This window comes from Phaethon lepturus, unplaced genomic scaffold, assembly GCF_000687285.1.
Source record: "Phaethon lepturus isolate BGI_N335 unplaced genomic scaffold, ASM68728v1 scaffold15727, whole genome shotgun sequence".
Lineage (NCBI taxonomy): Eukaryota > Metazoa > Chordata > Aves > Phaethontiformes > Phaethontidae > Phaethon > Phaethon lepturus.
In genome coordinates this window covers 16,309-38,837 of record NW_010549921.1, presented here as the reverse complement: position 1 = coordinate 38,837, position 22,529 = coordinate 16,309, and the positions used below count along the sequence as shown (strand labels likewise).

General features: G+C 37.8%; 1 protein-coding gene across 1 annotated transcript in view; it reads left to right on the top strand.

The window, feature by feature from the left end:
• Positions 1-21,969, top strand: part of LOC104613987 (calcineurin-binding protein cabin-1-like) — a gene marked incomplete at both ends in the record, with an annotated part of 52,962 nt that extends 30,993 nt beyond the window's left edge. The window contains 5 exon segments of the mRNA XM_010290404.1: positions 294-472; positions 12,167-12,349; positions 14,386-14,723; positions 20,727-20,840; positions 21,829-21,969. Coding sequence (XP_010288706.1) covers positions 294-472; positions 12,167-12,349; positions 14,386-14,723; positions 20,727-20,840; positions 21,829-21,969 — 955 coding nt within the window.
• Between the last annotated feature and the right edge of the window lie 560 nt (positions 21,970-22,529).

Genomic DNA, 22,529 nt, shown 5'->3' with positions numbered 1-22,529 from the left:
TTTTTTTAAAAAATCAACTATTAACAAATGCAAAACAAATGGCCTTTTTTTTAAAGGATAAGAGACTTTAGTCCTCATAACTTGTGTCATTAACAACTACAAAATAAAGAATGTTTTACTATTGACCAGTGACAGGGGAGGAATATAACCTGTACTAAAAATCCATTATTTAGAATTTATTAGAAAGATTTGATGGCTGTATTGGAAATGTTGTAAGAACATGTAGTCTCCTTTTGGTTTTTGTGTATGTTCCTAGTATGTTTACATTTAATTTTTTTTCTTGCCCCTCCCAGGGAAAAAGCTTGCATGATTGATGAAGACTCTCACTCTTCAGCTGGAACAGTGCCGGGCCCTGGGACTTCCCTCCCCTCATCCTCCGGTCCAGGTCTGACATCCCCACCTTACACAGCCACTCCAGTTGACCACGATTACGTCAAATGTAAAAAACCCCGTCAGCAGGCAACGCCGGACGGTACAGTCCCTGTTCTCAATACTGGCAGCACAGGGAGGTGCTCTAATCATGGGGGGTTTGACCAGGAATGATCAAACTGCTCATTTCAAGGAGGGTGATGGGTCTGTGGTAACACGGGCAATATTGAAGCTCATTACCTTTATAAATTCAGTGCTTTAAATAGAATCAATGTACAGTCAGAGCTTTAAATACAAAATTCAAAGTTGTCACCTGCCACCTATCACTTAGTCAAAATGGGAATGTCGATAGAAGGAGTATGTAGCTAACTGCATTTTCAGTGATTTTTTTTTTTTTTTTTTTCTTCCCCCTCCAGAGCTAAATATCTGTCTGAGCTTATTAGGAGAGATATGGGTTCAGTCTTTAGAAGACTGGACACTATTTCAGTGCCTGTGTGAAATGACCAGGTGAAAATTTGAACTGTGGCTGAAACAAGACGAATTGTTAAAATGGCAAAACAAAACAGTGTTATCCTTTTTTGAAGGAGGCAGGTGGCAACTGTTTTGAATATATTGTGTATCAGCATGAATTGACTTGCATGACAGTCCAGTAGACTTCATCTTTTAATTTTTCTTTATCATTTACAATGACTGGTTAGCAGCTCATCTCTATAGAATATATAGTGATATAATAAATAATTGGCTTATAAATGCAGAAGGTAGGGTGCTATCACCATGTTATTGAAGATCTTGCAATATACATATATAGTAGAAATTAAGTTTCTGTTCAAGTAACCTGCCATTATTACTTGGCTAGTACTGTTATTTTGATTCTACTCTTCCAGCCATTTGTTTATCCATCTGGATCTATGAGTATCACACTCAAGAAGGAGTAAAATAGCTGCAATATATAGCATAATGTTGATAGGATGTGTCAGGCCCCACAGAAATGCTCTGCTTGATATGAATTTATTTCTGGAGGGTGGGCGGCTTCCTATTGTCATTTCCTGAAGAATGATAATTTGTAAATTTGTTGACATAGTTTTGAAACAAATGTTCATATGCCAGGAAACTCTGCAAGGTGAATTTATTCCTTTTCCCCATCAAATAATTCCTGATGAAATTGACAGAAGATCCTTCATCTCTTTCACTAAATTGAATAGAAAAATGTTCATTTTATTCATGCTGACATTTCAATCAGTAGTAAATCAGTGGGTTGTTTTGATACCATGTGTAGCGTGTTAGTGTGAATGGATTATGTAGTGATCAAGCTCTTACGTTAGCCTTTTGATATCTTTTGACACAGCAAACAGAGGAGAGAGAAAATATTTAAATATTTCCTAAATAATGTTCCCTGCAAGAAGTGATTCTGCCTAAGACTACATCTCTTAGGTCCTAAAGACTGTTGAAATGTTCTCAGGAGATACATAAGTTAGATAAATATTCCAGTATGTATTGTTAGTATATTGACTCGAAGATATTATGGGCTGTGGCATGCTAATTGCTTGATGGGAGCAAAGTTGGCTGCTTAGCAAGGCTGGAAGGTGCAAGCTAAGGAACGTCCATCTCTGCCAGGGCTGAAGTAGCAGTTCTCGGGTCTGCTAGCTTAGCCTAGCTAGGACTAAGCTTTGCTGCTGTCAAAGCAATTAAAAATGTCAGCCGCTGAAAGAAGTGGAGTTAGGGCGATCTTTAGGAAGGCTGTGTGTAACCATGACAAGTAGAATTGCAAAGTGCTTCATCATTCATAATGTTTTGTAAGTTGCTGGCACAACTAAACTCTGGATCTGGATACAGCATATTGAAGAGCCACAGGAAACTGAAATATTTGCCTTGGGGCTGTTACAGATGGAAGGAGAGATAACAGGCTGAGCAATGCTCAGAAGTCTTCCATTTTTATATTATTACATATACTGCGCTTCTCTGCATGCATTTGCATTTTACTTTTAATAAAATATATACTTTTGAAGTGAAATGCTCTTGCAATCTTACATGTAATCACATCTGCATTTCCATTGTACCATTCCTAAAAATAGCAAGAAAATATCCATCACTTGACTACTCTTTAGATATTTTTTTTTTACTATTCTGTCAGCAAACACAACTCTATAATGTTGTTCACAGAATAAATAATTTGGCCTAAATTCAGCCTAGATACTTATTCTTTTTGAGGCCTGATAGTACTCTTATTTACTTTTACTGCTGGATCAGTGTTTTTGATCATCTATGACATAAACAAAATAAGAGCGTTATACAGTGTCTTACCTGCAAAGTTCTTTTCATGTGTTACCACAAGCAAACCTGCTAGTTGGGATCCCTATCGTTGCTGACCTGTGAGACCTCTTTTGACTATTTTTGTGTGCTATGCTTCAAGAAAACATGACATATGAAGAAAAAGAGAAGGAATTGGGATGGTTTATCTATGGAGGAGAAGTATAAGGGGAGACATGACAGCAGTGTAACCTAAATAGTGTTGAAGGCTATACAGTTAGAGGCAAAAAACAGGATTTCCATGTCCATGGGAGACAGAACAGACGCTATTAGACTTAAATTGGTATTTTCAATCTGGACATTAGAAAATAGTGTTAGAGTAGTATTAGGAAATACTATTTAGCAAAAAAAAAAAAAAAAAAAAAAGTGAAACTCTATAATACAGTTCTGGTGACAGTATAACACTGCAACACTTCAGCACTGGAAGTCTTTAAAAAGTAGTGATACAGCCATCTGCCAGCAATGATGGAAATGTAATTTATCCTGATGGAAAAAGGAATGGACTACATGAACTCTTGTGGTTCCTTCTGAGCCCTACTTTTTCTGTTAATTTTTTGTGGAGTTTTAGGTTGGTTTTTAGTTTTGGTTTTGTTTTTTTTTTTAACAAAGTATCAAACAATGTGCCTTCTAGCGCAGCAAATTACCTCATTACAAGCAGGAGAGAATTACTGTACAGCCAGACATCTTTTCTTCAAAATATTGGGACTCTGATCTTCAAGCATTCATCTGTAGATAGGTAAAGTTTTTGGGGCAAACTTATTTCAGATACATTATATTTGAAAGTGTCGTTATAGTTCTGTTACTCTCCAGCATGTGTTGCTGGTGGAAAAAGACAACGAGGATATGCAGAAATCACTGTTAAATTTGAGAGAATCGAAAAGCTTTATATCCAGTGAATGCTGTTGATATTAGTTTCTAGTCATATTTTAATGGAAATGGGAGAAAGGAACCAGTAAATATGGCTTGTAATGCAACTAAACTTCTTTTTCCTCGTGGCAGCTGCTAGCATGTATCTCCTTCAAGGAGACAGAAGTATTGCTGAGTGGCAGCTGTTATTTGCTGGCTGACTAGCTGCTGTCGTGTGTAAAACAGGCAACTTCCTTTCTCTTTTCTTGTCCTTCCATTCAGCAACATCTTTTCCTTCCTTCTGTTAATCCTCTTTCCTGTCATCACCTCTGCCTCTTGCTGTTTTATAACCCTTCAAAATGAAAACCTGCATTTGATAGTAGAAGCTTGATGTTTAGACTCTTTTTTTAATTTTCCAAGAGCAAAGTAGGAAATAAGAAAAAAAGGGAACTCAGCAGGGACCAAGACTATCATTACTTGGGATGTCACCATATTTACGCAGCTAAATAGCCAGTGTTATATACCAAAACAGACATGCTCATTGTCCTCCTTTGTACAGGCTGAATGTATGTAGTCAGTAAAGACCAGTCACAGTAGAGACTCCAAGCAGTTTAAATTTACCTAGATTTTGTGATAAGCATTAAAGTTAGTTCAGAAAGCAGTAAAAGGATTAAAATAAAAAAAAAAAAAAAAGAGAAATCTGTTTCCCAAACAGTGGACTGAGAGATTGTTGTGAGGTCTTTTTTGCTGTAATATGCCTTTGTTACGTTGATATTCAGTGCCATATTACTGTGGTCGTATGCAGATGATGTTTTCAGTATCCATTGCTATGGCAGTGTTAAAATGTCGTATTGTTTAAGTCCTTCATCCACGTCATGTAGTATGTTGTGTGTAGTTAGATGTAATTGTCCTTTTTTGTGTTTGTCTTTGCCTGATTGCTTTTGCAACCAATATTGCCCGTGCTGCCTCTAACCTTTATACAAATCTCTGTTCCCCAGGCATTCTCTTCCTGCTTTTACCTGTCACGGCTTGCTTTTAATAATTGGCAAAACCTGCATGATAAGCTCACTGGGAAAGGCTACTTGCTTCATGCTGTGAGAGAAGCCTCGCTTCATAGTTTGTTGGTCCGTAATTCTGCAAATGTTATGAAGATGCACAGTTTTTTGTAAACAGGGGTTCTCAATATCCTGATGAGACAAAGGTGATCTCTGAGAAACTTTTTGCACCACACTGCCACACATGCCAAACTCAATGAGCTTCTAAGATGGAGTGGTTATTTCTGTGCATAAAAAGAACATCCACATTGCATTTTGGAAGACTAAAATCTTACCCTTAAAAATTCTCTCTCCAGCAGTTTAAAATGAAATCTTTCAGTCTGCAGTACGTATCTGGCACATGGTACTGAATGTTCGTGGGGGCTGCATACTGGACTACGTGAATAATTAAGTAGATCCAGTTTATTGCAGTACGCTCCATTTTTACCTTTCCCCAGTTTAACTGCTCTCCGATAACTAAAAGTATCACACTGACATTTAGTGCGAAATGATGTAAAAAGGATTTGACTAAATAAATGGAACACTAATGAGATGCTCTGTTGCTCTGCACTTGAAGACAGAAGAACAGCAATACAGGACTGCAAGTTACCAAATCACATTCAGTGTTTGTTGCAGCCAGATAAAACATAGATTCTCATCTTTGACTCATAAGAGAACTCCCTTTAAACATTCAGAGGACTTGCTGTCTTCAAGAAATTAATCTGCTCCCATGCAAATCTCTGCAATTCTTTCATTTTTAATAATGTGGAAGTGCCTTTTGATACAGAGCTGAATGTTGTCTTCCATTATGGGTGGAATCTGTTTCAAGACTGAGAATTTTGTGATATATCATGTGTCTGACTACAGACTGATGAAGAAAAATGCTCATACATAAAAGTAAAGAGGGAAGATACGGTGCCAGGCAGGCAGGACAAAGAGAGAGGGTCTGTACCTCCACAGCCTATGAACAGCCCACCTTTATTGCATGAGACAGGATTTTTTTTTTTAATAATATGTAGTTAGTTGTTCATAAGCTCTGAACTTTGCAGCAGTATTTTTCTTTACTGTAAATTGAATTTTAGCATATATATATAGCTCTTTAGAAAAGCTTTCTGTGCCATTTTTTCTGATTTTTGACTAGTAGCTGATAGTTTATCACATTTCAGATACCTTCTTGTAGTAACTGGGCATACATTTTCCTTCATTTAAGACAGAAAAATACATTATTCAGAAAAAGTGAACTATACCCTGTTGGCTTTCTGAGCCTGTTACCTACCCCCACATACAGATGTTTCAGAGGTCTTCTGCCTCCTCCTTTTAATTTCCAAAAAGTTTCAAAGGGTGGAGGGCAGACAACATGATTACTGAGCTGCATAGTAATTAATTGACAAAGGCAGAATATCTCATTTGTATTGGCACCATGAAGCTGTACTTCAGCTCCCCTGAGAATAAATTATGTAAGCTTGTACCGTGAGAGATGTTACCTCGTCAGCATACTTAGCAGTAGGAGCTCTGTCATTAGGATTGTATGTCTGCTAGTTCAGATCACTTACATTTTTAACACATCACTGTCTCTTCCCCCCCTTCAGACCGGTGAGTGAACACAGTTTAGGTAACAAGGCTTACGGCATATGGTCCACAGGGCTTATGGTGCATGTGGGAGAATGCTGGCACAGAGTAGTGGCTAGTGAAGTATTGAGCCTTTTTTTTCCTGATGCATTTTAAAATTAAATCATCATTTAGATTCCCCAAAGTTTAAAACAACTTTTTACTGTTAATTGGTAGGCATGCAGGTGTTGTCACTGCTCCACTAGCATTCAGGCACAAGTGATGTGCTAATGGCTTTTCCTGCTATGGAAGAATAGCGTGGAATAGGGATTTTTTTGAAGTCAACCTGGTAAACCTGTTTCATTCAGGATAAGATTAATCTTGAAATGCTCTTAAAGCATAGAATTAAGTCAAATGGACTACAGATAGTTTTCTAATATCCAAGACAGATGTATTTCAGTAATGATAGTTACATAATTATCCAAGTGACCGACAGGATGTCACTGTGATACAATAAAGGTTTTGGCAGTACCAATGAACATACAAGTTCTTTCTTCCCAGTGACATCTATCCAATAATGATTAATATTTTTTTACTAATGCCTTGGAAAGTTAACAAGATTCTTCTTTTTGACCGTTTTACATCTTCTATCCAGAGCTGCTCTTTTTCATCGTTGACAAAGTAGGTGATATAGTCTGACATAGAAATCCATGAAATGTCACAAGTTGAGTACGTTATGAGGAATAAGTTAGAAAAAAAAAAAAGAAGAAATTTGCTCTGAAGTGCCATTTCCTTAAGCTTTAGAAATAAACATGAAATACTTAACTTTACATTAAATAGAGATTGCAGCTCATTAGGTGGTCTGAAATCTTCATAAAACTTAGGAGTGATGCAACAGGGTAATGAAAGAAAATATAATAATACTAAAGAGAGAATCTGGTATCAGAACATATTTTTAATAGTGGTTTTGTTGCAGTTACTTATGCACAATTTAGTAGACCTTTTTCCCTATTCTCTTCATTCCCACTACAGATGATAATTTTGGGACATTAATACCCAATTTTTTTTTATCTTAGCTTTTGAAATAATAGGAAACTTTACAGGAAGTGACCTCAAAAGAATAGTTAGTCCTTGATTTGTCATATGCTTATAACTGAAGGATCGCTTCAGCTTTTTGGGAAAGCTTGCTTTATTGCTGTTGCCAGGTGGGAGAACTAAGAAAATACCTTACGTAAACAAAATAACTCTTAAATTACACTGAGTTGCATTAAATTGTCTTTAATTATAGCAGAAATTTTTAAAAAGCACTAAATATTCTCCTTGGATTTGCATCTTTCAAAAGAACGGGTATCAATAGCAGTTGGGAATTTGGAATTAATTCTCATGTTTCACAGAGTGCAGTGGTCTTTGGCATGTAGGTTGAGTAACACTAATGACTGTCTCAACTACAGTCAAATCTTATCAGATGAAAGAAAATATTTATGACAATGAATGTAAAAATACATGCTGTGTGTCTGTCTAGTATATATAAGATACATTTGTGAGTTAGGCTAGAAAAGCATAGTATTTTCATCTATGAAAAATATGTAGGGTTTTTTTTTTAAAGCTTAGAACCATAGAATAGTTTAGGTTGGAAAAGACCTTTAAGATCATCAAGTCCAACTGTTAATCTAGCACTGCCGAGTCCACCACTAAACCATGTCCTTAAGCACCACATCTACACGTCTTTTAAATACCTCCAGGGATGGTGACTCAACCACTTCCCTGGACAGCCTGGTCCAATGTTCGACAACACTTTCTGTGAAGATATTTTTTCTAATATCCAATCTAAACCTCCCATGGCGCAACTTAAGGCCGTTTCGTCTTGTCTTATCGCTTGTTACTTGGGAGAAGAGACCAACACCCACCTTGCTACAACCTCCTTTCAGGTGGTTGTAGAGAGCGATAAGGTCTGCTTTGAGCCTCCTTTTCTCCATGCTAAACACCACCAGTTCCCTCAGCCACACCTCATAAGACTCATCCTCTAGACCCTTCACCAGCTTTGTTGCCCTTCTTTGGACATGCTCCAGCACCTCAATGTCTTTCTTGTGGTGAAGGGCCTAAAAGTGAACACAGTATTTGAGGTGTGGTCTCACCAGTGCCAAGTACAGGGGCACGATCACTTCCCTACTCCTGCTGGCCACACTATTTCTGATACAGGCCAGGACGCTGTTGGCCTTCTTGGCCACCTGGGCACACTACTGGCTCATGTTCAGCCAGATGTCAACCAGCACCCCCAGGTCCTTTTCCACTGGGCAGCTTTCCAGCCACTATTCCCCAAGCCTGCAGTGTTGCATGGGGTTGTTGTGACCCAGGTGCAGGACCTGGCATTTGGCCTTGTTGAACCTCATATAGGTGGCCTCGGCCCTTCAAGTGGCCTGTCCAGAATGCTCTGTAGAGCCTTCCTAGCCTCAAGCAGATCAACAATCCTGTCCAACTTGGTCCATTTGCAAACTTACTGAGGGTGCATTTGATCCCCTCATCCAGATCATTGATAAAGAGATTAAACAGAACTGGCCCCAGTTCCACTGGGGAACACCACTTGTGACTGGCCGCCAACTGGCTTTAACTCTATGATATTGATATATACTATTGATCCCACCACGTTTTTATTGGGGATAAGCCCTAATTCCTATGTGACCATTCTCAGGCGCTTCTGTGGTTTATGACACATCAATATCCCTTGTGTCTTTGCTGCATCATGGATCTCCATCCTCTACCTCCACTGAAACGGCTGACCGAAGGACCTCGCTAGCACGCTGTCCGTCAGGCGCTGGCGTGCCTCCCCCAGGGTTATCTCTAGCAAGCCTGGCTTTATCCCGTTCCCACTTTAAAGCTAGTTTAAGCTCTTTCAGTGAGCCCTGCAGACTCCTGGGCAAAGATCCTTTGGTGCAGGTGCCAGGAGTTCTGCACTACATACTGCAGCATTTAGGTATTGACAGAGTTTTTTTATTGTATTAAGGTACATCTTAGGTAACCTAACAAATAATAGCTATTTGTCTACCTGGCCTTGAAAACCTCCAGCGATTTAAGTTCTCTATATAATTTTTTAACTGTATGTAATAATTGAGCTAGAGATTAGGGAAAAAAAAAAGGCAGTTTTCTTGCTGCAATTAGAACCTATTGCCTCTTGCTCTGTACTTAGTGAATATGAAGAGCAATTACTCTATTTGTATTTTCGTTAATTGTATGTATTTGGAAATTCTCCCTCATGTTTTTGAAGATAAGTCCAATTCTCCGAATGTTTTTCTTATATGCCATCTCATTAATCACTCATCATTTTTTTTCCTCTCCTCTGAATTCATTCTAGTTATTCAGTGTATTTTTTAAAATGTAGGTCCCAAATACAGACACCATAATTAAGCTTAATTTTCATTAGTGCTCAGTAGAACAGGAAGACTTTTATGTATTTTTTCTGTGAAGTTACTGATTATACATTCAAGTGTGCTAGTTTGCTGAATTGCTTTTACAAAAGCATGACATTTTGGCCATTTCTGGTTTGAGAATCACTAATTCTTTACGGGCACATGTGAATGTATTAGCTGGGATACATGCACATTTTCTACTACTGATCTTGTTATCTTTTAGGTGCTTATAGATGGATTGATTTATTTATGCTCAAATAATTCTGTGGAAGATGAAGGCTGGCTGGCTAATAGCTTTGACCTTTCAACCTTTGTAAAGATAGGTACTACACTTTGTTTTCCATTCCCTGGAACTTTACGCATTCTCTGTGACTTCGGAGAAATTAATACTAATAAATGGTGTCTGCTGCTAATTTCTGTAGTTCTCCAGAGGTTTTCATCAGGCCCACTTAGTTTGACAGCATCTACTGCATTCAAGAAGTATCTAAAATAATAGGAAGTTGTCTGAATAGTAGTATTCCTCTGTTTTTCAGTGATTAAGGAGCCCAGTGTTAATATCATTAAGATTATTTTAGACTAATTTTATACTCATTTTAGTAGAAATTTCAAACCAAAATAGCTAGCTAATAGCAAGGAGGTATTTACATTTGTTCCCCATAGGGAGAAGCTTCCTTGTCATGCATACATTTGAAATTTAACATGCTAAATCATTGTCTATCTTCGCATGCTGATTAAGTTACTGTAATTTCCTAGTGATGTGATACCACTTTTGTGTATGCTCTAGCAGTTCTTGATTTACATTCTAATGCTTCATCTGTCATAACCCACACATCAGAACTGACCTCCAGGCTTTTGGCAACATTTTGGAATTTGCAACTTGTTTTTCTTCCCTAGATGAGTAATTCAGCCCCTTTGCCACAGATGCAGAAACTTCCTTTGAAAAAAATGTCAAGGGAGCTGCTGTAAATGTTTTTTTCTGATGCCAACTGGGAGTTCAATAGTATCCATTTGTACCACAGAAGGTTATTAAAGCTTTATAAATGAGTCATTTAAAGCTTGACTGACCTCTCTTCAGAATCCTTCTCGTCCCATTCTTTATAATTATAGTCTTTCTGTATAAAACTTGTCATCATTAACTAACTATATAACTTCCAATTAGGAAGCAAATACTGTTCCCCATTCTTTTTCAAGATATAGTCTTATTAAGATCTGTTCACTGAAAGGGAAGGTTTTCTTTGTGTGGTAGTGAAAAGCCTATGGAGTGCATCAAATTTGGTTTAAATTTGTTGGAATCCTAATAAGCAGAACCTGATCTGCAAGCTGAAGGTTTGCAGAGGGATTTATCGTGATAAAATAAATTCATAGGAGGCCCTTAGCTCTCTCCTGAACAAGTGCAATTCGGATGGAACAGAAGAAATTTAATTAAATTATCATCTCATCTCAAAGCGAGGGCTTTTGCTTTTTTAATTTTCTTTCTTGATCTTATCAAGAAAATTAATGAATAAGAATGCGGTGGAACTAGCTCGAGAATGGATGTAACATGCCTCTTGGTTAAGCCATTCCTGTATCTTGAGCAAAAACTGGAAATTAATCTTTTGGGCTACAGATTTGGAGAGAATTGCCTGTATTGGAATTTTGTGTTGGACATGGAATTATGTTGGCACAATATTACAGAAAAATGCCAATTTCCCATCGCAGTGGGAATATGCAGGCATCTTTCTGTTGTAGATACTAAGCTGCGTTTTTTAGTCATGCAGGGTTGCCTCTAATAACCCTTAATGTAGAAAAACTCAGGTTATACCAGGCAGGTTTCAGACATGGGTGGAAGGTTTTCACTTGCCTGTGTTGTTCTGAGGTGTGAATTTTATCCCCCATGATAAAGTCACGATCCTGTACAACTTTCCTGTGCTGTAACAGCCATCTGCAGTTTAACAATTTAGTTGTGACTGTAATGTAGCCAGCAGCCAATGTACACTATTCTGCCAAGGCAAAGTCACTTCTCCTAGTCTTCTGTCTACTGCCTTGAAGTCCAGGAGTTTTCCTGTCTAATTGTAGACCCAGTTCTTTGATAGATTGTTTATTTGCCATATCAAATCACCTTTCAGCATCTAACACCTGCAGGATAGATGGCGTCAGTGATCACTGCTGTAAGTCTTTGCCCTCTAATGGTACTGATTTTTCTGTCTTTTTCTCTTGTCAATTGAGCTTTGCTTGTGTCAGGCTCAAAATTATACTGGGTACTTTTCAAGGTAAATGGCACAGTAAACCTGGGAAATTTTATAGGACCATACTAGCTGAAATATTGCGTCCTCAGCCTAACTGCTTTTGAAAGTTGAGCATCATTACTTTTGAATCAAACTCCAGGTTTATATTCTAGACAGAAATGTGGTGGGGCAGGGAGCTCTCTGTTACATTAGTGTTAAATAATACCTAACGAAAGACGACTGAGGGTTTAATTTCTTAGCACAAAGAGGTGAGATGAAAATGATAAGTTGAAGTAGACAAAAGAAAATAAATACCTTTTAGACAACAGAATTGGTTGTTAAGGATCCTGTATTGCACTTGTAAGAGGTTTGCAGAGTGGTTGCTGTTACCAAGATGCAAGTTAACAGCTTGATGAGTATGAACTGGTCCATTCCTTCTTTATCTCTTTTGCAGAAAGGAGTCAGGATAGCACTGCAGCGGTGCTGTCTGACTCCAGTTCCACACAGGATATATTTAATGAGCCTGCCAGTTCTCAAGACAGCCTCAAGAAGACTTACACAGAGAAGAGGATTTCTACTGCCTGTGCGGATACACTGATGCCTAGCAAAGACACCCTGGGATCAACAGAGGAAAAGAGTATGCCCGATTTAATAGATAATGTCAGCTGGTAAATTCTCATTAAAATGTGTCTTCTGGCATGCAGAAGCACTGAAATATGCTGCTCTGTGACTGAGAATTTTAACTAGGTGTTATTGCTGCATGTAGCTTAAAATTGAAACTGCTTTGCTTCTGTGACCATCATCCCTATTTGTACTACCTGTTAAACCTTACAAAGAAAAGAATAATGATAAACTGCTGTCTCTGGTGGCCCTTTGACTGGTTTTTCTTCTTTCAGGTTATTATTTACTCTTTCTTCAATGTTTCAAATCTCTAAATAATTTAAGGAGTATTTTTTCTTTTTGTTTATTTCTTATAATTTCTATTTATTTCTTCTCCTTTTTGGCCCAGTAGCAGCTTGATATTCAGTACACAGAAGAGCACAAGTAGTGGGATTAGATGTTTTATTCCATTGGATACTTTATTTCCGTGGAGAAGTGGAATTGCTCTCTACCAAATGTTTCCATGTATAATAGTACTAAGTGTTCTGTATTCCTGGAAAAATTGTTTCAAAGTCCATTAGCTGGATTTTCCCTTTGTCTGATATTTGTACAGTTGGATGTGGCAGTAGATAGAGAGGCTGGACTTCAGCAGGGAAAGACAAACAGGACCAATGTATAAATTTTTCCCACCTTTCCGGGTTGTGGCCCTTTAGGGGATGTTAAGTCTTTTTTCCCAGTTCACACTATGCTTTAGTCTTTTCCAGTTTCATAGATCCAGAAACCATGGTATGTGGATAGCCTTGAATCACTTCACTGATCTCACTAGGAACAACTGCTGACTAGTCATCTTTTTGTTCACAGACTTGGATTAGCTTGGTTTGTTGTCTTTAAGAATATGTTACTTCAGTCTTGCCTAAGCTAGGGAAGTCTGTGGTGATGTTTGCATAAATATGGTGAAATAGATGCCAGTTCCTAGTTCTGTAAAATAGTACTCACATAACCACTAAATCCAGTAATCTTTTGGGTACTAGACTGAAAACATGGCTCTTTTTCAGGCTTGCAGAAAGTTGTGTTATTGTTATCAATTGTCTGTCAGAAAAACCGTGTTGAATGCATTCTTACATTACTGACATTTGTTAGAACAAATGTGGTATTTTTCCATACAGCTATCTGTAGAGTAAATTTGTAATGGATACATAGATTGTGCAAGCAAATTTTGAAAAATTTCTGTTCTGGAAAACATGTTTGACTCAAAGTTCAGCCTGATCGGAGAAAGATTTAAGGAGCAGCTTCATACTTGAGGATGAAGTATACTTTAGTGTGTCTCTAGCTTGCTAGGAGATAAGATCTAATATTAGAGGCTCTTTATCCTAGCAAAGATGAAGACACAGTAAACTTCCATGACTAAAAATCAAAGTTAAAAAAATTAATCTGCATGTAGCATGCATGTTTTCAGCAATAATGACTAGCTAAAAGGAAATGTGGATGTCACAGATGTTTTCTGAAGTGAGATTTGGTATCCTTCAAGGAAAGATGGATCAATTTAATTACGAGTTGCCAAGTTAATCACAAAAATATTTTTATGGAACTGTAGGTCCTACATCAACCAGAAGGCCAGGTTAGCTGCTGCTAATCATTCTGTCTGAGCCTAAATTGAATTGTGGAGTTGAGTTCTAGGTAGATTGCTAAGAATACTACATTTCACTTGGCAGGATGACTTTAATTTTCTGTTCCTTCTTCCTTTCTTTGCAATAGAATTTTACTGAATTTACACTTTTATTTTACAAGAGTATATAAAAATCCTGCATTGTTTAAGGTGTGCTGAATTCTTACTACTGCTCAGGGAAAAGCCCAAATAAAGGCAATGGAGAGATCAGTGTGTGGCTCTGTTTGTTAATGAGCTGGAGATTATTTATTCATTAAACATCAGGAATAGTCATAATTTTTCAAGAACTACTCAATAATTCTGGCTATACTTTAATGAAGAAAAGCATTTAATTTTTGTCATTTTGTGTATTTCATTTGCCATTTTGTAATTTTGATTGTCACTTTTGTCTTCTCTTAATGTCCCAGTTGCAGGAAAATCAGAAGAGCTGCTGGAGAGCTCAGAATCTTACCATCCTGCTGGACCTACTGGCCAAAAAATTCTGGTGGATCCTCAGTCTGCTTCTGGCAATCCCATCAAGGCTGCAATCCCCCCACCCACACAGTGGGACTGCAAAAAGAAAGCTGAACCTTGTGGAGATGCATCTGAATTTCCTCATGGGCTTCCAGCAGACCTTGAGGAACAGCGGAAGTTCCTGACAGAGCAGTGTATTGCCTCCTTCTGTTTGTGTCTCAGCCGCTTTCCCCAGCACTACAAGAGCCTCTACAGATTGGCATATCTGTACACATACAGCAAAACACACAAGGTGAGCAGACCACTATACAATAGCTGACTAGCTGTGTTTATCGCCTGAGTAAACAAAATGTGTTGTCATTTTTACTAATTCAGAAGTCTCAGTGTTAAAATGCAGTAGGTAAGTTTGTTTAATGCAGCTTGGATTGGAGCTATGCTTTGGAAGTCTTCAACTCCTAGATGTCCAATTCATGTGTGTGAGGCCAGTTGAGTAGAAAATTTATTTTTTTAATACTGGATTAAATAATTTTTTGTCATTCAACAGAGAATTACCTTTTAGATATGTAACATAAATTAAGATATTCTCGTAAAAATGACAACAATTATTTATTTTACTGAATTAAGTGCACTGAAAAGTGACTTGGAAACAGAAATTCATCAGTATTGGTGTAAACACATCATGTGACACGGGTAGACTTTCTGGCTATCTCGAGTCTTTGTAGAATGAAAGTTTTCCTACTGTCAGAGCATAGAGGTCATCTTGAGTAAGACAAAATTATTTGCTGTTTAGAAATCACAGAGTGATTTCACCAAGTGTCAGTCACAGATCCTACTGCTCATGAGCCAGTGATTTTGGATTAAACAGGAATAACAATGTCTTGGTGGCTGTAATAGTATCAGTTCTTATTTGAGGTGGAGCAAAATAACTTGCTTCCTCCAGCATGACCCTTGGGTATTCTTCATAATAAAATTAATTTCAAAAGCCTTCTGCTATGTATGATCATTGTTTTGGTTTTAAAATTATGTCATTCTTTATTTTACTTCTGCATACCTCTGTTGTTATAATCCTTTGTCTTTCTAAAGTATCAGTAAAATGTGTCTGAATAGTAGGTTGAAATTATCTGAGTTATTTTACTAATTATCATAATCAAGGTTTGAACTCACAGATTTTGTATTTGGAAGTCTTGTGTTATGTCATACGCTGCACTGCATGGTTTCCTAAATTCTCTCCCGGACCAGTACTGAAGCTTCTGTGAATAACAGGGAAGGGGGAAGGTAATGGAAACAAATCATACCCCTTGCCTCATAGTAGAAAACATATCAACAGTACTGCTGCGAATTGGGCAGTAGCATGTCTTACCAATCTACTGAAAGGTGTTGAATATTCCATATTCCTGTATAGTGATTATCCAGAAAAATATTACCATTTTTTTAAAGATAGCTTGTTTTGAAAACATTCTTACGCTGTTTATGTGGAACAGTTGTTAATTTTTCCATGGAGCTAATCATTAATAGGAGCCGTAGATTCCTGCAATCTGTCATTACTGTTGCTGACAAATGATTTTGTATCAACATTCAACAAAAAAGGCTGCCTGTTTTCAATTTATTGGTTCAGATAGCATGTCCTTGCCTGAGGAACTACTTGCAAAATATTTTCTTCTATTTTTTTCCCTGATGAAGCATTCTCTTTTGGTTTTTTCGTCTCTCTCCCTATATAAATATAAACTTAGTGATTTGTATTTTTTAATGTATGATTATATACAGATTGTTGTCTAAATCTGCCTTGTCTTGGAACTCAGAAAAATTGAATCCTGCCTGTTTGAACCTAGTAGTTACCAGGTTGGCTTCAAGTAGCATTGTTGGGTTTTACTGTCCTTTTTTTATTGCTTCTCTGCATAACAAACAACTACTTAACAGTGCAAAAAAAAAAATCTTCCTATTGATATATGTATACTACATACTTTCATGAGGTTGTAATTTTCTTTCTTTGATGACTCATTCAGGTTCTTTTGTAGAGCAATGCCAAATGTCCATGTTTTAATGGTACACTTATAAGTCTCTAGTGGAAGTTACACTCATGAACAAATTTAAAACACAAAATGTGTCTATGCATTTTCAGCAGTAACTGGAGTAAGAAGAATGCTTAGATATACTGATGATAAGCCTGGTTTTTAAAATGACATAAATTACATCAGGTTGAGTTGCTGTGGGGGCAGAGTGGATTACTGGTAAATTTTAGAAAGCTGAAATTAATTTTTAAATGCATATAACCATCTTGGAAAATTCAGTGTTTATGTACCAGGAATTTGTGCCAGGAATTTGTATGAAGAATTTAGACTGATGGCCAAAATTCATGGTTGGCTGGGAAAGGAGAAGGTTGGCAGGTCTCCATAGTGCACAGAAAAACAAGTTTTCCATATGCAATCTGTTTTCTCCCATTTTGCAGTATTACTGGTTTTGCTGTTGTGAGATGAGTAAAAATAGTTGTTGAGTGATTTTTTTAAAAATCCTTTTCAAAATCTTTCAACATTTTGTTTGGCTATGTGTTCCCTTCACCCCCACCCCCTGCAAAATCCTGCTTACTGTTTGGAGGCTATTTCTCTTTGGTTTATTCTGTTATCAGAGCAAATTTGTACATATCTGTTTTTTGTTGAAATAAATTTGCAAGAAAGGATGAATTTTCAGAAGTAACTTCATTGCCAGTTTGGGCAGTAGTTTTAGTTTCCCATTCACCTTGTCTCTGTCTGGAAGTAAAGTCTTCATCTGTTGTCATTTTTACCTCCAAAATGAGTGTTGGCACAGTTTGGAAGAAGATAGGGCTTGGCAAGATGTTGTTTGCCAGTTATAACTGAAATATTTTCTGAAAAGTATTTGCCTTATGGTCCCTATGAATGAGTATGTAGAACTGGTCTGATACTCTGCAACCAGCAGATTGTCAGGAAATAAAAATATTTACTTCTGTGCTTTTTTGTCTTTAAAATAAAAAATACTCTGTAAATCTCAGAAGAATCTGCTCACAGATTATGTCTGTATGACTTAGAAGATACAAACTTAAAAAAACTATGATGTCCATTATTAACAGAGCCCTTAATGGGGAAATTAATGTCAGATATAACATACTGTCAGTAGCATGACAATTTAGTCAAACTAGGCATAATACATGCATATAAAAATTACAATATTATATATATGTGGGTTTAATACATACTTTGAGACAGGCATAATCTGTAAGTATAACAGATGTAAGCATTTCAAGTAGCAGCAGTTTGGTAATAACAGTTCATTCAAAAGGTTACCCTTCAGGGTCAGTAGTCTTTTTATTTGATGCAGTAGAACTAGGGTTTTTTTTAAACAAAGCCTTCTAACAGACTATAAAAGAAAATAGCAGGAAGGATTAAGCAGGATGTTTTGTACACCTCTCTGCAACACTTCGTGGAGTTTCCAAGTTAGGTAAAGGTGGCTTCTGACACCGAGTTAAGGGGTAACCATCTCAGGTGACTCAGATTTCCACTTGGCTGACCATAAGAGATTTTCCTTTTCCACTTTAACAATGCTGGTAAACTTTTTTGCAAGTTATTGTACCCTGTCAGTCATCTTGTCTTTGAATCTTGGGGTGATGAAGATGTGGGAGGCAACAGCTGAACTGGAAAGAGTACTTCATAATTGCCCTGAGTCAGACAGCTAAATCCAGCATTTCAGGCTGGCAAGCAGTGTGCCAAGAAGAATAAATCCTTTTTGCTATGTCCTAGATCCCGTCACCCACTCCTAATAACTTCATCAGCTAAAAACTAAGCAGAGCAGACTCTGAAATCTAATGAGTTGAGACCTGCTCAGGCATATTTACTGGGAATAACTGATCATGCTGATTTAAGGAGAAGGGTAGTGGAAAATCTGTAACTACATCTTTTGTTCCTATTAGTTTTGATTGTGTGAAGTTACCGTGTAATTGCCCCATTTGTCTGAATGATCTTTTTTCCTCCTAGCTAGGTTATTGTCATCATCTCGTTCAATAAAAGCCTATGAAATATGTGTACCAAATACAAGCCTATGGATGGTCAGTGTAACGTGCCCAGCAGATCACCAGAGCATGACACTCCACTTAATGATCTCTTAGTATTTTCATTGTAAAACTTAGATTCAGGAATACATCCATGGCTAAAATTTGTTTACGCTGGGATTTTATATTTAAGCTTTGTGGTGGTAGCTTTCTTAAGGGTTTTGTTTTCCTTTAATTTTTATGTAATAGTTTTAAGTGTAAGATTCAGATTGCCATACGTTAGGCAATTTTTTGTTTCATTTTCACACTTGGAATTTACTTAAGTTTCTGATGACTATGATTGGTATAAAATAAAGCATTTATGTGCCTGGTCTTGGATGTTATGATAGGCTTATTTCTGCTGGATTCTGATTTTATTCAAAACAGGATGATTTTCATGGAAGACCAGATTTTTGTAGGTTCTCTTCTGTGTTGTATTTTCTTCTGTATGTATTTCAAAGTATTTTGCAGGCTTGGGTTAATAGGATTGCAGAAATACATATTACAAAAGAAGTACCATAGGAAAAAGTTAGTATACAGTTAAGTTTACATACTTTGATTTCTTCAATCTTAATTAAATTTGACACTCAGTGATAATAATTAAATTTACTGGTTCTCCTGACTAGCCAGAAAGTACCTTGTGATGTTTATGAGTGAACACGTTACTTGTTCCATACCAAGAGAAAAGCTATCCAAATCCCCTCATCTGTCTTACATTATAATCATGAAGGTCCTGTATAAGTACCTATATCAGCTCTCCGAATGAAGGATTTTTGACATCCGTAAATATCTGGTTAGTATTTCCAGTGTTTAGCTCTCTTGCACATGAATCTGTAATCAGCAATTTGCTAGAGGGGATGCTCCAATTCTGGTAAGACATTGGAGACTTCTGCGTGATTACTGTCATTAGGGCAAAAGCACTTACGATTGAGCAGGGCTTTTACTGTTTCACCAGAGTCTTGTAGCGACAATAATCTGGAAGACAGGATAAGAACTTTGCTAATAATGCTCTCCCTGCTTTCCCCCAAGATGTTACAAATGGAATATACTTCTTGGATGGACATGATTTAATAACATTTATGATTCACAGAAGCGTATTTCAAGCCCACAGAACACAAATCAGAATTCAACATTCTTACTTGTCTCTATGAACTAAACCTTTTTCCCTCTTTCTTTTATCTGCGCCATAGTGAAGTTGTCTCTAAAAAAGCCAGTCTAATGCGACTCGAATGCTACTTTCTAATACTGAAATAAAAAAATGAAGTAAAGCAAGACTTCCATCAGTGAAACCTTACCATTAATAATGGTCCCATCTGTTAGTAATGTGCTGCCTGGAGCCAACAGCTGTCCCTAGTTCTCAACTACGGAAGAGATGTTCACGCATTGAACTCTCAGAGGGGTAGTGCTTTTATGAGGTTTTGGTGGTTGTCTATCATTTAGCCTCCTACCGATACTTGTTAACTCGCTGAGCACTGTTAACCACATTCGATGGCAGGCATGGAATTTTCCGGAGAGGTTAAGTGAAATTACCTGGAGGGCAATGGCTGGGTAGAGGTAAAAGGCCTGAATTCACCACCCGGCTAAAAGAAGGCTGCAGGTTAAGCCTAATGGTTGCCTCTTGTGCTAGGCCTGGCGCTGGCAGGGACGCCTGGCAGCTGGGTAGCCCTGGGGCGGAGCTGAGGGGCCGCCACCAGAGTGTGGGGGGAGCTGGAGGGACTGAGGGCCGGGGAGGACGGGGGCAGTGAGGGGGCTGGTGTGTGGAGGGGGGCTGCAGGATACCCAGGACAGTGAGTTCCACTGTTTGCTGAGAAACTTTATGTTTTTATATATAAATTACTTTATATTGAGCATTAAAATTCAGCTTTTAACAAAAAAATTAAGGTGTTTTAATATAGCTACGGTTCAGGTTTCTGTAGGTGATTGGAGGGTGGATCTCAGTGAAATGAAGGCTGGTTTAAAAAAAAAGGCAAGAAAGCAAAACTCGGTGATGCGAGGCTGGCTTCAGCAGCTGTAGGGGACTGACGAGTCTGCTGGGGCTGAGCACTCCGAACGCTCGCTCTGAGAGGCTTCCCTCTCCTGAGGCGTGCGTGTCTTCTCCAAATCACACGCTTCTAAAATAGTGTCAGAACAGCAGCTACGTGGAAAATGAGAAATGACAATACAGGTTGATAAATAGAGACAAGTGAGCACTTTGTACTTAGACCTGTGGTGTCGTTTTCATCCCCTGCCTGCAACTCACCTGCCCCATTTTGTCCCCAGAACCTGCAGTGGGCCCGCGACGTGCTGCTGGGCAGCGGGGTCCCCTGGCAGCAGCTGAAGCACATGCCCGCGCAGGGCCTCTTCTGCGAGAGGAACAAGACGAATTTCTTCAATGTAAGTTTATACAGCTGATAAACACACCCGTACTTTCTCAGCCATCATTTTAACACCTGTTTCTCATTGGAAAGGTTTGCGAAGGGACGGTAATATGAAATTCAGCAAAGGTGCATTAAACAAGCCACACAAGTGGCTAAAGGAAAGGCAGAATTGTATTATAGCGATATTTACTGGGTATTTCCTCTCTTGAAGGAACCACATTAGAGGGATTATTTCTGACGAGCTTGAAAACATGGAGAGAGAAGCACCAACATTTCTCAGTTATGCATAATTTACCATATACTTGATGGTTGATCCCTCTATAAAAATTCTTAATTCTGTTGATTTTAATTATCCTCTTGTTTACTGTTTCTTAACTAGACTTGCACTTCTCATGACAAAAAAATACTGCTAGTTGCTCTAAGAAATCTCCCGAGTTGGAAGGAGCTTTCTTTTATTCAGCTTTTGTAGCATGCCTCAGCAGAAAGAGTATTTCCAAGTCCTACAGTGTAGTAGCAGCACTGTCATATGGACTGTCCCTGTGTCTGTGGTATCTTCTAGTCCACAGGGGTGTCTGTGCCTCTCAGTAACATGGGACACAGAATATTTCTGAGATTTACATGAGCATTTATCTATCAAATTCCCTGCTGTGATTGTGACTTAACATATTGCCGTTGTCTTCAGTATCTCTGGCTTTTCTGTGGTATGTTCGAGGTTATTGTTCCATCTGCTCTTCTGGATAGGATTCTGTAGCTGTTTTGTGGCTTGCAACATGTGGCAAGAACCTGGAGATGTTCTGTTTGTCTTTCTGGACTATGTTATATGATTGCCTGTGATTGTAGTGACAGAATTTTAGGTCTCTGCTTTCCCATCCAGCGATTCTGTTTTAATATTTTAATTGTTGTGAAATTTATTTGCATTTTAATATTTGCTGTATGTTGTGTTGATTAGCACCTCTGTGCAAGCTTCTGTTAAGTATAAGGTAAGTGCTCTTCTCTGATTATAGTCCTTCGGCTTGGTTGAACAACTAAGGAATACTGACAGTGGTTCAAAATTGTGTCATGGATCAGATTGCAAAGAGAGCTTCTATGTCATTCCATCTTTCCGGACAGAAGTTTTGATTAACAAATACCGTCAACTTGATAGGGTATAGACCAAACAATTGTGACATGATTGATGACTATATGGCTTTGTTCTGGTTATTTCCCTGCAATATCTGCCTGCTTTTCCTACAAGTATCCTGCAATGTGATTAACTCTTCAAGCTGGTGAATACTTTGGCTCAGATCCAGCTAACATAATACTGTCATAGAAGTTAATGACATTATTCAACATGCTTTGAGTCAAGTGTGAACTTTGCATGATCAAGGCTGACTTGTTCATCATTGCAGTCAAGAGTATTCTATGTTTTCATGCATGAGGAAGATGAGCAGTAGGGAATTGAGCAGTGTGCTTCTACTTGAAAACGTGAATTACCACATTAAGAGAGATCAGTGGTTGACCTAAGTCATGTCTAGATTTTGAATGCTAATGATAGAAAATTTTATTTAAAGATAAATTCCATTGTATCCCTAGGTGGATGTTCCAATGTTACTTCAAAAAACATTCTTTATTCCATATATTGGTATTTTTATACTCTGAAGGATGAAAAGTGCTAGTACAGATACTAGACAGATATATAATAATTCTGTTTTGTAAATCAACAAAA